Source organism: Schistocerca piceifrons, chromosome 5 (genome assembly GCF_021461385.2).
Source record: "Schistocerca piceifrons isolate TAMUIC-IGC-003096 chromosome 5, iqSchPice1.1, whole genome shotgun sequence".
In the NCBI taxonomy this organism is placed as follows: domain Eukaryota; kingdom Metazoa; phylum Arthropoda; class Insecta; order Orthoptera; family Acrididae; genus Schistocerca; species Schistocerca piceifrons.
The window spans coordinates 92,364,651-92,382,953 of NC_060142.1; the positions used below are offsets into that span (position 1 = coordinate 92,364,651).

The 18,303-nt window shown below is 43.4% G+C and overlaps 1 protein-coding gene across 1 annotated transcript in view; it reads right to left on the reverse strand.

The window, feature by feature from the left end:
- LOC124798759 (protein Wnt-1-like) overlaps window positions 1-1,246 on the reverse strand; it is a 55,781-nt gene extending 54,535 nt beyond the window's left edge. The window contains exon 1 of the mRNA XM_047262287.1: window positions 1,103-1,246. Within this exon, the coding sequence (XP_047118243.1) occupies window positions 1,103-1,246 (144 nt within the window). The remainder of the gene's footprint in view (window positions 1-1,102) is intronic.
- Window positions 1,247-18,303: the final 17,057 nt, after the last annotated feature.

The window sequence follows — 18,303 nt, forward strand, 5'->3', positions numbered from 1 at the left end:
ATGGCTCTGAGCACTATGGGACTTAACATCGGAGGTCATCAGTCCCCTAGAACTTAGAACTACTTAAACCTAAATAACCTAAGGACATCACACACGTCCATGCCCGAGGCAGGATTCGAACCTACGACCGTAGCGGTCGCGTGGTTCCAGACTGAAGCGCCTAGAACCGCTCGGCCAGAAAGTGTAGGTACTTCTGTATATGAGTGGCAAAAGGTTCAGACCACCGACCAAGACTGTCAGCAGTTAGCGATGCAACCAAGTTCTGTGCTTAATATTGTATAATGGAAGTGCAGCTAATATATTGTCGTACCTTCGAGTTTGTGTGATAATTATGGTAGTCATGAAGTGTTTGGCAGATGCTAATGTTATTTCTTCTCACTGGTATCGTGTTATTGGAATCACACCGCCACTCCCCAGTGCAGTCGGACTTCTTCTTTGTGCCATCTATACTTGATTCACACAGTCGAAGAGAAAGACGGGACGTGATGAAAGCACAACAAGTAGTAAGGCTCCTTCACACAGAGAAAGTAAAAGTATCTTCTACTACATTTTCAAAATAACAACTTCAAATATTTATCAAAATTGCGAAAAAAAATATAAAATAAAAATGTCGCCATTCGATATTGCCATTTCTATATAGATACATCGACAAATCTGTATTGCAAAAGGACTGGCACGTATCGATATTTTATTGGCGTATTATCGATATATCGATATTTTATCTACTACTGTAGTATGATGTCTGTTCGAACCTGCAAGGTGGACAACTATTCACTTTCGATCACCACTGGACGGAGATGAAAACTCAGCTTAGGAAGCGATGAAATATATTGGGAGAGCAATTGTGTGTGTGCGCGCGCATGTGTGTGTGTGTGTGTGTGTGTGTGTGTGTGTGTGTGTGTGTTTGTGTGCGCGCGCGTGTGCCTGTGTGTGTTGACCAAAGTCTGTGGGTTCTGGGAATTGTGACAAAGCATCCCGCTGTTGTCCTCGCCGCAACCCGTGCCCCGGCATGCAGGCAACCCATGCGTGTAATAGCACGTTGGCGGCACGTTACTAAGCTTGCAACCCCCCGGCCAGAAGCCCTACAGATGGCGCTACTCACGGGCATGACGCCGCGCCGGCTGCTGCAGATGTCCCGCTGCGGACCCGTCAGGAAGTCGAAGCCGCGGCACGCGTCCTGCTGGCGCTCGCGGTCCGGCGGCGCCGCCGTCGTGGGCTGCGGGCTCTGCCCCGGCGCCGCCACCATCCTGCGGGCAACAAGGAACACACACGCGGGGCTGAGAACGCGAAGGGCACCGACTAGCATGCGAGGCTCTACAACTACAGCAAGTACCTGTTTACCTACACAACTGATCTATTTTACTCAAACAAGTTTTACTGTGATCAGCGGAATGCTACATACTGGTTTCCACATAGGCGCAAGGATTTTTCACCAGTTTCTTCAATCGTTTGCCAATCTCCTTAGTCGATTTCAGCAAGAACGCTTGTAGTACATTAGTGACAACATGCAGGGTACGAACTTCGAAATCATCTAGCATACTCCTTTGTCTAGACCTACAATAAGAACGCACACAGTGTAGATCAGGGCCACGCACTGAGCAGTCTGAGGACTGTGGTGACGCAACCAGCCATTTGCTTACACTTGTTGCAATCTGTGGCACGGCATCAACTAGCATAAATATGAGGTTGTAGATTTTGTCGTACGTGGACACAATTGGCCAAACTTGATCTTCCAACACGGCTAGGCCCTGGTCTGAATGGTTCAAATGGCTGTGAGCACTATGCGACTTAACTTCTGAGGTCATCAGTCGGCTAGAACTTAGAACTAATTAAACGTAACTAACCTAGCTTGTGGTCTCGCGGTAGCGTTCTCGCTTCCCGAGCACAGGGTCCCGGGTTCGATTCCCAGTGGGGTGAGGGATTTTTACTGCCTCGAGATGACTGGCAGTTGTTGTGTCGTATTCACCATTATCATTCATCCCCATTATGGCCGGATGTCGAAGGCAATGGCAAACCACCTCCACTAGGACCTTGCCTAGTAAGGCGGCGCGGGTCTCCCGCGTCGCTCCCCTACGCTCTGTAAAGAAGTATGGGACTCATCATCATCATCATCATCATGAACCTAAGGACATCCATGCCCGAGGCAGGATTCGAACCTGCGACCGTAGCGGTCGCCCGGTTCCAGACTGTAGTGCCTAGAACTGCACGGCCACATCAGCCGGTCCCCTGGTCTGAGCTCACTGTATTGCGAAGAAGGAACGGACCAATAAGTTGTTTTGATGTTACAATGGACCACACCATTACCTAGGGCGCTGCTGCTACGGTCGCAGATTCCAATCCTGCCTCGGGCATGGATGTGTGTGATGTTCTTAGGTTAGTTAGGTTTAATTAGTTCTAAGTCTAGGGGACTAATGACCTCAGATGTTAAGACCCATAGTGCTTAAAGCCGTTTGAACCATTACCTAGGGGTGATGTAGTTTCTCAACGGAGGCATGTAGAAAATCTTTCGTTCATAAATGGAAATTATGAGGTTCACAAACCTCCCATGTGAAACACAGCTCGATCCAGATTGTGTTTGAAAACAACTGGGGGCAGTTTCTTATCCCGTCTAGCATGATCCCTCATGATACTCCATGCGACAGTCGCAATCATCTGCACTTCCTGGCTTTAATGCCACTTCCACGAGCGAAATTACAACTCCTCTTTAAGGATTTTTCGAACCGTGTATCGCATTAGGACACTTTCACATGCTGACTGGTGTGAGGATTATTATTATTATAGCTACATACGTTTGGTCCACCATTTAGGTCTGGTACAGCTCTACGAGATAGTGACAAAATTCTTACAGTTGTATGATCAGAGCCATACCAAGGTGATCCTGTGCCCATCCGAAAGTTGTGAATCCTCCCCCGTCCCTTTCCCCCAAATATTATCTTTCAGCAATGTTTTCTACACAGTTAGCAAATTTTGCAAGTAGGTTGAATGAAAGTGAAGAATTATTAAAGGATGTGTGGTAAATAAACTATACTATTGAAAAATATTGCACAGAACAAATTAAATTTATCACTGTACTAAGAAAATCTATATTGTATGAACTTTGTGAAAAACTTGAACATAAACAAAATCTATATCTCACTGATTATAGCACCTACTGTAAATTGGTCTTTATCGACACGGGTGGCAGGTACAGTAAATCCGATTGTACATGTCTTAAATGTTTACCACGGTGACAGCAAAGAACTTTATGACTTTCGCTGCTCAGAGTTTCAACAGAGCTCAAATCACAAAAACTACTTAACACAAAAGGGAGAAGTATCTGCAGTGGTCTCACACCAGACGCATGAGTAATGTAGGTAATGATGAGTGGCATATCATAAACTTGTGCATAAAACGGTTGAACTTATACAGGGTGGTCCATTGATAGTGACCGGGTCAAATATCTCACAAAATAAGCGTCAAACGAAAAAACTACAAAGAACGAAACTCGTCTAGTTTGAAGGGAGAAACCAGATGGCGCTATGGCTGGCCCACTAGATGGCGCTGCCATAGGCCAAACGTTTTTAAAAATAGAAACCCCCATTTTTCCATTACATATTCGTGTAGTAAGTAAAGAAATATGAATGTTTTAGTTGGACCACTTTTTCCGCTTTGTGATAGATGGCGCTGTAATAGTCACAAACGTATAAGTATGTGGTATCACGTAACATTCCGCCAGTGCGGACGGTATTTGCTTCGTGATACATTACCCGCGTTAAAATGGACCGCTTGCCAACTGCGGAATAGGTCGATATCGTGTTGATGTACGGCTATTGTGATAAAAATGCCCAACGTGCGTGTCCTATGTATGCTGCTCGGTATCCTGGACGACATCATCCAAGTGTCCGGACCGTTCGCCGGATAGTTACGTTATTTAAGGAAACAGGAAGTCTTCAGCCACATGTGAAACGTCAACCACGACCTGCAACAAATGACGATGCCCAAGTAGGCGTTTTAGCTGATGTCGCGGCTAATCCGCACATCAGTAGCAGACAAATTGCGCGACAATCGGGAATCTCAAAAACGCCAGTGTTGAGAATGCTACATCAACATCGATTGCACCCGTACCATATTTCTATGCACCAGGAATTGCATGGTAACGACTTTGAAGGTCGTGTACAGTTCTGCAAGAGAAATTACGGGACGATGACAGATTTTTTGCACGCGTTCTATTTAGCGACGAAGCGTCATTCACCAACAGCGTTAACGTAAACCGGCATAATATGTGCTATTGGGCAACGGAAAATCCACGATGGTTGCAACAAGTGGAACATCACCGACCTTGGTGGGTTAATGTATGGTGTGGCATTATGGGAGGAAGGATAATTGGCCGCCATTTTATCGATGGCAATCTAAATGGTGCAATGTATGCTGATTTCCTACGTAATGTTCTACCGATGTTACTACAAGATGTTTCACTGCATGACGGAATGGCGATGTACTTCCAACATGATGGATGTCCGGCACATAGGTCGCGTGCGGTTGAAGCGGGATTCAATAGCATATTTCATGACCGGTGGATTGGTCGTCGAAGCACCATGGCCCGCACGTTCACCGGATCTGACGTCCCGGATTTCTTTTTGTTGTCAGCGCATTGTCGATGCATGTGCGAACATTACGGAACGCGAAATACTCGATTTTGCGAGGAATGTCGTTACACGTATTGCCAAATGCATTGAGGTTGACGGACATCATTTTGAGCATTAATGCATTGACGTGGTTTTTACAGGCAATCTCGCTGTAACAGCATGCGTGCTCAGAAATGATAAGTTCACAAAGGTCATGTATCACAATGGAACAACCGAAACAGAACGTTCGAACGTACCTACATTCTGTATTTTAATTTAAAAAACCTATCTGTTACCTACTGTTCGTCTAAAATTGTGAGCGATATGTTTGTGACTATTACAGCGCCATCTATCACAAAGCGAAAAAAGTGGTCCAACTGAAACATTCATATTTCTTTACGTACTACACGAAGATGTAATAAAAAATGGGGGTTCCTGTTTAAAAAAACGCAGTTGATATCCGTTTGACCTATGGCAGCGCCATCTAGCGGGCCAACATAAGCGCCATCTGGTTTCCCCCTTCAAGCTACACAAGTTTCGTTCTTTGTAGCTTTTTCGTTTGACGCTTATTTCGTGAGATACTTGGCTCGGTCACGATCATTGGACCACCCTGTATACACAGAGTTTACTAGTCTATAGGCACGACGAGCTACAAGCACTACAGATATCGCATCCCGAATTCTTTTTTTTACGTAGCGGATCGTACCAACCGAAACTTAGGACTACAAAAGTACTGACTGGAGGGGCTAGTAAATTACATTAAATATCACTTCAGCTCCTTTCGTTTTGCTTGGTTCCTACATCGTCGCGTTTCGTTACAGCCCAGGGACAGCAGAAATCCAAGCCTTAGGGCAAATAGCGTATTGGCTTCAGCACCCGCTCGCCGCCCTCTGATATTCTACAATACCCTAGCGAAGTAACAAATAAAGAGTTTGTAACATTCCACTGCCAATAATTCAAATAAATACTTGTCGGCATTATGTTTGCATCAACGAAATCACGAAGCATGCCACGAATTGAGTATAGTATGGCAGGAGAATGAAACACCATTTAATAACTTACTTATCTTATATGTGCTATCTGATGATAGTAATTACTTGCATCTACTCGCTGCATTATCCAAGTTCTGGGTATGGCAGTTTAACATTTATGGTACTCCGGAATAAAAACGAGCAAGCAAAACTGATATGCTCCATTTAATGATCCACAACACTTCTCCATTCACAAAACTAATACAATTTTTTATAGATGCGTACAATCATCATCGTGTACTGCATTGGTCTTGTTTTACTCATGTCAAACCGTGATTTCGTGACTCATGGACTGGTCTAGACGCGTCTGCCAATTCAGAAAAAGGTCAGTACTGTTACTACTATTACAAAAAAGAATTAGAAAGGTATTGTGATGCAACATGGCGAACTTAATAAACAGTAAACATTTTTTTCTACACGGAAATAGGAAACATAAATCATTTTAGTTTCAGTTTTATAAAAATTATATTAATATGTAAATTATTGTTTACCATATTAATTACATACAAAATATCTTTTTCAGTTATATTACTAACATTAGCGTCTGAACTTCATATTGTATAGATTCATGTAATGTTCTAGCTTCTGTTGGAAATTACGAAGATTGCCAGAAATACTACCATGTTTATGTGTGAAACAAATAAATCATTCACATAAATGATTAATAGTGACATCGCTTATGGTTTTAATTAATACAATGACGTCTAATTAACATTAGAAAAAATGAAGTGGGTTAATATTGCATATTTTCGTACGAAGTAACTGTTGGATCGGGTAGTAAACTAAACATGTGTATCGCATTCTTCACTTAGCTCGTCTCAATCTTTTGCAGTGGGAGGCTGTTGTCAAGAGCCGCCAGATGGAATATATCCACAAATGATTGAGGATGCTGAGTGTAAGGGGAAAGGACACTCTGAGATGAAGAGGTTGGCTCAAGAGAAGAATTTGTGGCGGCCGCTCGAACCAGTCAGAAAACCGATGGAAAAAAAAGAAAAAAAAAAATTGAATAGAGAAATGGGATATTGTATGTTGAAACGTTTTTCAAGAGGAAGATTCTGTAGAGATTGTACATCTAGCATGACACAATTAATTTAGTATAAGATGCTAGTTGTAATCTGGAATAGACGCCTGTGCGATTCATTGCGCAAAACTGAGGAGGTTATTTTTTGCATAAATACGAGCTGTCGCGAGAGCTGCAGGAGGAACTAAAGGAACCGTGAATACTAACTGAAAGTCGACACTAGAGGCGCTGCTGCTATACGGAGAACATTGCCGGCAGCTGTCGGGGAGCCATTAAAAGGTGAAGGTGGGCCTCTGCGGCGAACCGGCGGCTTCTCCCTCACCCCGCTGCGCTGGCGCAGTCCCAGCAGCCCAGCAACAAGTGCGGCCCGTCAGCCTCTTCTTCCACACGCTACACTTTGTCGCCTTGCGTCGAACTGTTTCTGTGTCGCGGTTCCCGGCTAAAGACGCCAAACGCTCATTTCCATTTCCGGTATAACTTTTCATATGAAAAAAAGAAAAACACTTGTCGCGTGATTTTTGGCACCACAAATTCCTCGCTCGATTTTGGAAAAAAAGGTTGCTAAAATATCTGATTGTTTTTTATATGTGATAGGGTAACACCTTAGCTTCGGGATAAACCCATAGCATTACAAGTTTTCCTCACTGTTTTCTGTGAAAGCTCAGCATTGGTCATCACGTGCACTTCATCCACAAAAATTGTATTCAAAAGCGTGTAACTTAGCGATCGCTTCGTTTTACGCCATACAATGTACCTCAACGTTCGATCTTTTATAATCTTCGGAAGAAACTAATATAGATCTCCGTTCATGACCAAGGGGACGTCATGTAAAGGCGTTAAGACCGCGCTATTCAGGTCGGGTGGCAGACAGCCTCAGCTTCAGAACAGTTGTCGGTTTCGGCTCTCCACACCCACTTATAGCGATAACCGTGGCTGAACTTTCAACGAAGATGAACCGCAAGCATTTACTTTTTATTCATTTTTTATCGGTGTCAACATTGCCAAATAATCCTCTGGTTTCATAGGATTTGAGAGCTTCCATGCCCTCTTTTGCATGTCTCCTCTCCATTTTCATCATTTTTATTAATGTTCTATGTTATTGCACGGTAAAAAAGAGAACGAATAAGGTTATTGTAATGAGAGTATTTGTACTAAGAGCTCAAAAAATACTTTTCACTTGATTCCTAAACATGTTTTACTTCCCTGGGTGGCCTGCGCGAGGCGAGCATCAGAGGACGCGGCGCACTGCGTTTCCGGTTGGGGGCTGCAATTCTCTGAATTCTGAGGGGTTCGTACAATAGGCTAAGCGCGTGGCGGAACGACTGACGTCGGTCGAGTTTCGCCTGTTGCATGCAGGGCGAAACGACCTGCGAGACATCTGAGAGTCGCCGCAGTTTATGTGTTTACCGTTCTGGCGCGTCCGGAATGAAGATTCCTGGCACCGACTGACTCTTTGATTCTGAGAATACTTGTGGACTGTGCCCTGGTGTGTGCGACTGTCTGTCGCCGGATGGCCGGTGGTCTAGGCAGGTTGTTTTCGTAGCCGGTCAAACGGTAAGTTCAGTGCCCTCAGCTGAATAGCAGAGGCATTATCGGTCAACTTAAACTGAGGCTAGCGAACGTCATAAAGCCCTGTTCGAAATTAGAGGGAATGATCGCTATTGGCGCGAATGAGGTGCTGAGACAGTGTGGGGGGAATTTTGGAATCTGAACTGAATGCTGATTCGCAGTTTTCGAGGAGAGTAAGGAGTAGAGCAATGTTGGCTTCGCTCTTGCGTTGCGTGGGCAGTAAATTCGGGATCTGATCTTCCTCGAAGTCGGACAGTCTTGGGACTTGGTCGCTCATTTTCGGAAGAACTTAGAATTCTCGGACAGCCTTCGCGGCCAGGGGTTGACACAGAGTTGCTGCATGGCAGACGTCAGCGCCTACATCATCAGGACGCTACCTCCCGACGACGTGCTGCAGATTTCAGTACTGGTACAGTATTTCGCGGCTCCAGCATTGTAGGACCTTATCAATTTTATACTGAATCCCTCAGCACCACGCGCGCTCGCTTTGCTACAAGTCCATCTTGCTTGTTTCTCCATGTGACCCCATTTGAGCTCTCACTACTAATTGCGATACTGCTATATAGTCGGGAGATTAATAGTTGATTCATTAGGACCTCCAGTCATTATCGTCAATCTATTGCATCACAGAGAGTAGAACCCCCTCGTTCTCCAGCCAACTCTTATTCTCATAATATTTCAGTAGACTGTGTGTGTCGACAATCATGTGCATTTATGTTCTGATGCGTAATAAATCTCATTGTAATATTTAATCAGCATATCAGTTTATAGATATAGGCAGAATCCCATTTCCTGTTGTTTATTACGATAAAGTTCTCTTTTTCTCTGAGTCAGGGTGTCTACATGGACAAGGAAAAACAATTCCCGGATTTCCCGGTTAAAAATACACTTTCTCCAGGGCGAAAATTCACTTTTTCCGTGTTAGGTGACTGTATACTATTCCTTGGCACTGTAAAACTCATCAATCCTTAGAATGTTTATGGTTTTATATACTGATGTAGCCGGCCGGTGTGGCCGTGCGGTTAAAGGCGCTTCAGTCTGGAACCACGTGACCGCTACGGTCGCAGGTTCGAATCCTGCCTCGGGCATGGATGTGTGTGATGTCCTTAGGTTAGTTAGGTTTAATTAGTTCTAAGTTCTAGGCGACTGATGACCTCAGAAGTTAAGTCGCATAGTGCTCAGAACCATTTGAACCATTTTTTTATACTGATGTGGAATTTCCCGCCACTTTAGAAAACGAAACTCGGGCGGGGGGGGGGGGGGGGAGGGGGGACACGTTTAGAAACACCTTTGATTATGTACGCTGCATATTTTCGTATTAAGAAGGTATAAATTCAAATTCCACCAAGTACCGCATGTTACTTTCCGAAGCATTGAAATCGAGATTTCGATGCGCTGTTGTAAGCCACTCATAACTCATGTCACGTGATCTCGCCAGCTGATGACAGCATAGGACACGTGATGTAGTCAGCCAATAGCAAGATAACTCTTAAGTAGCGAAACACAAATAAGAAAAGTTAATGGTTTAAATTAATATACAAAGCATTCACATATAATATTGGTCTCCAAGATTAATAAGCTGGAAGAGAAGCTAAGCTTCCACATATAATGTTGATCTTTTCTGCGTGTGACACTTTAAGATACATCACACAAATGTGCCAGTAAAATTTTTAACAACGACGTAAATGAGTGATCTTCTGAGCTCGAAATTCTTCTAAATGGCCGTCCTCAGAGAGTTGATTTTTAAATGAGAGTTAAACGCTTTGTTATTTAAGAAATTCATCGTACATTTTCGCACATAGTTCATCTTGCGTAAAAGGAAATTTGCTTTTAATGTATGTAACGCTTTTCAAATCACCATTCGCAATATTTTCCCGCTACCTGTTAGAAATAGGTTAGTTTCAGTAGTTGCAAGAGAGCGCCAGATAACAGTCGTCACCGCGCGATGACGCAGGGAGGCCATATGTTCGTACGTGTAAAACATTAAAAGATCTTAACATCATGCCATAAAAGAACCAAGACATCAAAGGATACTTCGGCTTAACGTGCACATTCGTATGTCCAGATTCGGATGTAAATTTTCTTGGAGTACCAGTGTTGTATTATCTCCTGTTTGGTTCTTTATTATGGCATAATGTCTTACCTGCACTTGAAATCAGCGAACAGTTGAAACCAGCCAACAGTGTGAAATTAAACAGTTCGTTTCATATAAACTGACTGCCTCAGCAGAAAAGATTAATAAAAGCCAAATCTCTTTAGCAAACCGACAAAGATAACTTCATTGTTCTGCAAGGCGATTCATGTTTGATTGTCAGAAAGGTGGAAATAAAATCTGAAACTAATGACATATTTTAGCCATCCGTAATTTTAATTCATTTGATATCTCCCGGTTACAAAAATCCGTTTTATCATTTAACGTGAGAGCAATAAAAGAAGAGGAAACGACAAAATCATTGAACGTAAACACAGGTCACGTGGAGACGACCCACCTCCCCACACAACTCAGACTGCCCTGTGCATCAGGCCCGGATTTACTATATTTCCGAATCGGGGAAATATTGGGTAGTGGCGCTAAGCCACACTTCTGTAACAAGAAGCGGGAGAAGGTACTACTCATACGCGACCCAACTACGCATGCACAAGAGCCCGCCCGCAACTGCTCAAAGGAATCTAATTTAAACAGTTGTCACGCCACGCTCATCGGAGGCAATTTGTTGTTATGAAGCATTGCATAGTCTTCCAAAAGCCTTTGACACATTTTGCTGTTTGCAGACGCTTGTATGAGCGCTGTGTTTGGTAGCTGTATACGGCGCATTTCCTTTGCAACTTCAGTTTGTTTGTTCTTTTCTCTCCTCTCTCTCGTTCACGTTTCGTTGCTGCAGTGTTATTCTGCAGTAGCAGGGTACAGTAATATCCTTTGTTAGAGTATTGGTTCTTGCCACTCAAAATCACAAAAATTTTGCTGAAAATTAAAACAATGAAAAACTCCCGGGATTGTAAACAATTCCCGGGTTTTTCCCGGTTTTCTCCCGGATGAAAAAATTCCCGGGTTTTTCCCGGATCTCCCGGTTGTCCAGAGTCGTATACACCCTGTGATTAGATTACGATTTTTATTACATTATTGTGAGTGTGCACTCTGTGGTGTCACCGCCAGACACCACACTTGCTAGGTGGTAGCCTTTAAATCGGCCGCGGTCCGGTAGTATACGTCGGACCCGCGTGTCGCCACTATCAGTGATTGCAGACCGAGCGCCGCCACACGGCAGGTCTAGAGAGACTTCCTAGCACTTGCCCCAGTTGTACAGCCGACTTTGCTAGCGATGGTTCACTGACAAAATAGGCTCTCATTTGCCGAGACGATAGTTAGCATAGCCTTCAGCTACGCCATTTGCTACGACCTAGTAAGGCGCCATTACCAGTTACTATTGATACTGTAATCATGTACCGTCAAGAGCGACGCTCATCATTAATGGATTAAAGAAGTATTCCACCAGCTACATCCGTTTTTCTAAAGTCTAATTTCCTTGTCCTGTTCCAGACCTCACGCCAGCCTGCGTCAGCTAAAACGCGTGCCTTTCGGCTTCCTCTCATAGTGGGTTGGCTGTCTTGCCAATCCACAACACACTCCTTATTTTATCAACCAGCAGGGGCCACCATCATTTCCTTCCGTTACCGTTGTGCGCATAATTAATTAGTTGGTAGATAAGGAGGGGGTCGAGTGCATGTTCTCGTTCTCATGCAAAATTAGTCTGAATTAAAGAGGTACAAACTCTTCTCCACCCCGGCACCTAGCAGATTAATCCAAAGAACGCAACTAACTTACTTAGACACTACGGGCTACGGCTACTGCAAATCGTACATATTCGTCACTCAGTAACGAATCTTGCACGAAACTCGCCGTATCGCTTCGTTACTGCCCGAAACATATCGTTATCGTATGGTTCTTTTCCCCGCACGCAGTTCGTGCCCGACTCGGCTGGAGTCTGCAGGTCACGGATTCCTCCGATTCGTTGTCCTCAGCAGATTCAGAGTAATGGATCCGTTCCCTCACTAGCCTGTCCTATGTCCAGCACGCTTCGTGCCGGCTCGGTAGCTTTCGTAATCCTCCCAACTCTTATTCTCCGGAGTCGTCGGTAACACGGAATAACGAAAATATTTTGTTGAGCGCCATGCTTTCCTTCCCTGTAAACCTCAACTTCTCACTCCCTGATGCGTTACGCGCGTCCAGTAGATGGCGTGAGTGACCTGTGCGGGAACTGTGTCTCCAGCATCGTTTAGTTCGACCGACGTACGTTTCAGTTCGATTATAAAATTACATTACGACGTGCGGTGAGTAGAAAGGTTAGTTCTACTTTACTAGGATTTCGGAACACATATTGAGTTCGAATGTTATGAATTGCCACGAGGAGAACGATATACTGACACTTAGTGAGCACGGATTCACAAAATATCTTTCTGAAACACAATTAACTCTTCATTCGCAAGAAGTAATGATTACTATCGACAAGGCATCTCAAGCTCATTTCATATTTCTAGATTTCCAAAAGACTTTTGACACCGTTCCCATCAAGAGACTTCTAATCTGATTGTGCCTCTCAGTTGTGTGACTGGATTTGTGACTTCCTGTCAGAAAGGTCACAGTAGAAGTGAAAGGTATCTTTACAATTAAGGGGTATCTTTACAATTAATCTGAATATGGGGGGAGGGGGATAAAGTATGGCCTCAATACAACTGTCGCGCAAACGGAATGAAGGAGGATGTGCCGTACATCAGAGCTGGATGAAGCATGGAATGGAATTTTAGCAGTGAGAGCGTAAACAAAAAGTCTGGCAAAAGAACATCTATTAGATCAGTAAAATTAATTGCACACATGGATATGTGTAGAGAGTAACGTGATGATTGCTGTTGCCTGCAATCTATTACGCCGCGTATTAATTAAACCTAGAACTTTATTTCGGAGTCCCCTGCAAGGTATATGATCTATGGAAGAGGAATGATCAAAGGACGGTTTGATCTCTAACACTTACATCACACGCACTTGTGAGAGTAACAGGAAAGAAAAGAACTAAAAACCTTCACCACAGCACACGTGGGTAGCAAGAGGGACTGTTCCCTTCTTTTTAACAAGCTGTATAAATGAATAAATTTCTATTAAAGTGAATTACTATAAAAATGAAGCATAAATAAGAATGACAATTAATTCTAATATTCTGCAGCGGAAGATCACTGTAGACTTTCTCATTAGATCACGACCACGTGGTCATCACAAACAAAAGCGTGCACAAAGAAAGTTATCAAGTGAGACGAATTGCACAAAATTCAGTCATAAACTCACGGAAATCATACGCAATACACATGCTCTCGCGAAAGGGATACTAAACAAAGTGAACTGAATTACAATAAACTCAAGACTGCTCCACGTGTTTGATTAAAAGTTCAAGTGAACAATAGCTTACACCGTTCCTAGATTTTATCGCATTTAACACTCGCGAAGTAGCAAGTAAAATTTGTTACACACGATAATAAAATATGAACGATGAAAGGGATCATTTACTTTGACTAGCTTTCAAAAAGTAACATTAAACACAACATTAAGTTCGCATCGAAAAGGCACACTTAGCGCCAGTGGGTCTCACCCGTCTCACGACCCCCTGAACACTCCACGAGCATTCGCACTCCAACCCAAACCGCACCCCGTACTTACGGAAGTGGACAGAGGAACCCCTATTGTGGTGCCAACCTATACAAAAGGTTCGTCCAAGAGAAACAGAAACCTCTTTGCTGCCTGGTTCGTGTTTCTTACAGTTGGCTTTTCTGGCACAGTGGCAGACTATTAAACTCCCACGGATCTACACACTGAAATCCTTTCACACTCTCATTCATACATTCAACTCATCGGACAAGAAGAGGAAACAATAGAGGCATTGAAATATGGCACTTAATTGTATCAGACACGCGTATGGGGCTCCAACAAGTACCAATAACCTAATGAAATGTTAAAACGAAATATGGATAGTATACTGTGGCCACCACACACACACACTCAGCTGCACTATCGTTTCCCTTTTCTTCTTTACATCTAGGGTAATGGACCGTTTGCACCCTCAATTGAGGTAAACAAATGAAGCTGTGTGGTGTGGCAAAATCAGCAAGAAGCTCATGAAGAGACCCTGCAGTATTAATCGACGGAAAATCGCCGAGTTACACGGAAGTGATTCCTTGTCTTCCTCAAGGAAGAAATCTGATGTTGCCCTTTGGAATGTTTGCAGATGATACTGTTATTTATCGTCTAGCACACTCATGAGAAGATCAAAGCCAATTGGAAAGTGACTTAGATACGGCATCTGTGTGGTGCGAAAAGTGGCAATTGTCTCTGAATAAAGAAAAGTGTGAGGTCATCCACTTGGGTACAAAAAGAAATCCTTTAAATTTACATTACACGGTACATTACACGAATTTAAACGCTGCTACTTCAACTAAATACCTAAGAATTACAATTGAGAACAGGTTAAATTGGAACGATAACACAGATAATGTTGCAGGGAAGGCAAACCACAAATTGCGTTTTATTGGCAGAACACTTAGAAGATATAACTGGTCTGCTAAAGAGACTCTAAGCTTGTCCGTTCTCTGTTGTCTGCTGCGCAGTATGGCTCAAAATGGCTCTAAGCGCTATGGGACTTAACATCTGAGGTCGTCAGTCCCCTAGACTTAGAACTACTTAAACCTAACTAACCTAAGGACTTCACACACATCCATGCCCGAGGCAGGATTCGAACCTGCGACCGTAGCAGCAGCGTGTTTCCGGACTGAAGCCCCTACAACCGCTCGGCCACAGCGGCTGGCGTGCCGTATGGGGATCCTAGTTAGATAGGATTGACTGTGGACATCGAAAAGGTCCTAAGATGTGCACCTCGTTTTGTATTATCGCAAAATATAGTAGATACTGTCACGGGTATGATAAGTGAGTTGCGGATGACAATCATTAAAACAAAGGCGTTTGTCGTTGCGGCGAGATCTTGTCACGAAATTTCAATCTCTAACTTTCTCCTCTAAACGCGAATACATTTTACTGTCACCACCCAGCATAGGGAGGAATGATCATCCTAATGAAACAAGACAAATCAGAGCTTGTACAGAAAGACTGAAGTGCTCATTTTTCCCACGCGCTGTTAGAGAATGGAACGATAGAGAAAGAGACTGGAGGTGGTTGAAAGTGCCCTTTACCAAGCACTTAAATGTGGGTTGCAGCGTAGTTGTGTACATACAGATGTAGGTGTAGATGTTTACAACAATTCGTTGTAATATCTGTATTGAATTCACATTAACAGTAATTCAGTACAGTTTATCACCATGCAGTAAGACGATCAAGGGACGGAAAAGAATCAACCTGTGGGAGTTTTCGAAGCGCCAGGAAATCAAGTAAAATTTCATTGATGTCGACAGTCAAGGAAGTCAACAACAAATTAGAAAAAAAAAGGGTTCTTAACGAAACATCGATCAACCTATGTCAGTTCATTTCCACCAGAGTTGAAATATCTACAACAGGTATCTACATTACCATTACAATTACCACTACCGCCAGAAACAGCATTTCTTTCGTCACCCAAGCTATAATACAAGAATCACGTCGAATGCACTTTACCTGCAGAACATGGAAATCAAATCTGTCATAGAAAACCGCGATGTCTAATATCTCAAAATGAAATGTGCCCTCATATCTACTAATTCTTCACTTCCCGCTCTGTTACCAGTCACACCATTATTTGTCAACAAACACTAGTCCGCTGTTTGATCCACGGTAACGTAATGGTGAGCCGCTCGAGGTAGCCGCGCGGTTTGAGGCGCACGGTCCGTGCGGCTCCCCCATCGGAGGTTCGAGTCCTCCCTCGGGCATGGGTGTGTGTGTGTTGTCCTTAGCGTAAGTTAGTTTAAGTTATATTAAATAGTGTGTAAGCTTAGGGCCCGATGACCTCAGCAGGTTGGTTCCATAAGACCTTAACACAAATTTGCAAATACGTAATGATGCTCAATAACGAAAGCAATGAGTAACGAATATATTGTAACGAGTATGTGTCTCGACAACACCGAATCTATATGGTTCACAATCAGTCGTTACTTTGAAACTTCCTGGCAGATTAAAACTGTGTGCCGGATCGAGACTCGAACTCGGGACCTTTGCCTTTCGCAGGCAAGTGCTCTACCATCTTCTTTTTGTTTCTGTTCGGTATTGTTCGTTGCGTTTTTTAACTGGGCGGACGTCACAAGACATCCGTTCAAGTTGATCGTTGATTCCTTTACTCAGTTTTTTTATTAAAGAGGGCGAACAGCCCTCTGACCGAACACGCTGAGCTACTGTGCCGGCAGCATCTGAGCTACCCAAGCACGACTCACGCCCCGTCCTCACACCTTTACTTCTGCCAGTACCTCGCCTCCTACCTTCCAAACTTAACAGAAGCTCTCCTGCGAACCTTACTTTCACTGGCATAACACGGGCAATCTGAGGAGTCCTTATGGACGACGGCATGAGCAGTGGCAAGCCATGACCATTTAAGGTCACCGTGCTGCGGTAACTGCGTTCTTCCCTCAGTGTGCGAAAAACCCCTATTCAACGCGCTGTAAGTTATTAAAGAGTCAGCCATTTGCCGTACGCCAGGAACTGTAGCCTGCGAAACAAGGCTGCATTTCTACGCACATGTATTGCATACGAGATCTGTCCAAAAAATTCCGGAACTTCGTACACAAAATTTTTCTACGCTTACATTTTACTTATTGTGCATGGTCTCCTCCGAAACACCTCAACTGATACACCGCTCCCTACGCGTTTCCAATTCCGGAATCGGTCTTGGTACGCCTCTTGCTGGTTCGCGCGAAGCGCCGTCTACGAATTTTATTTTCTCTTATCCATCGTTGCAAATCTTCGTCCTTTCTATCGGGTTTTCAAATTTGGAAATAAAAGAAGTCCACAGGATACAGGTATGGAGAGTACGGAGGGTGGGGCAGCACAGTGATTTCGTTTTTTGTGAAATAGTCACGCACCAACAGGGATCAATGTGCGGGTGCATTATCGTTACGCAAGAGTCATGAACTGTCTCGCCACATTTCGGACCGTTTCCTTTTCATATTTTCTCACAGACGTCGCCAACACGTGCCGATTATAGTACCATACATTAACAGTTTGTCCCTGTAGCACAAACTCATGAATAACTAAACCTACAAAGCCAAAGAAAATTATAAATATGGCTTTGACACTTGACCTGAGGTAACGAACGTTTTTGATCTTGGAGAACCTTTCCCAATCCACTGTGAAGACTGAACCTTCGTCTCAACGTCATAACCGTAGACCCACGTCGCCAACTGTGAGCGGTGGCTAATACAAAATTTTACAAGTGTGCTGCAGTATTACAAAAATAAACAGATTGGGTTTCACTATATAGTCATGATAGGCGAGACTTAGTATCGTTCTGATATTAGCTTTACCTAATGCACTAACAAGTACTTTGTTTGTATGTTTATCATTTCCGCTATATTTTTTAATTAATGCATTAATATGTAACAGCTCTTTCACTCCTTCCATACGACACGTATCACACTTCATGAATAACAAACATGGAAAGCAAAAAGTGCATTACAAACATCACACCCACAGATGCAACCCTCTTCCTACACTTCTATACTCGCTTCTTTTATCGCCACCTATAGCAGTGGTTCACAACCTGGGGATAGTTACCACCTGACGGGTAAAATGAAATTTTCTGAGGGATAAAAACTAAACTCTTCGATTCTTTTTCTGTCACAAAACTAAATTATTTTGAAAAGATGACTACTACTATCACAATTTTGTAAGACCCTAATATTGTTTACATAAGTTATCAATAATTATTTTTTATCAATTAATAGCATTAATCTGGTGGAGGTTACAAGTTCCTCATATAGTTCATCCATTACACACACATGTCGTGCTTTGTCCCGTACATTACAGATGATAAAAGTGAGACATACTGGTAACAAATGCCAAATATTTCAAGAAAATGTCTTCTCCATGGTGTAGATAGTATCTGCAGTCGTCCAGAGACTG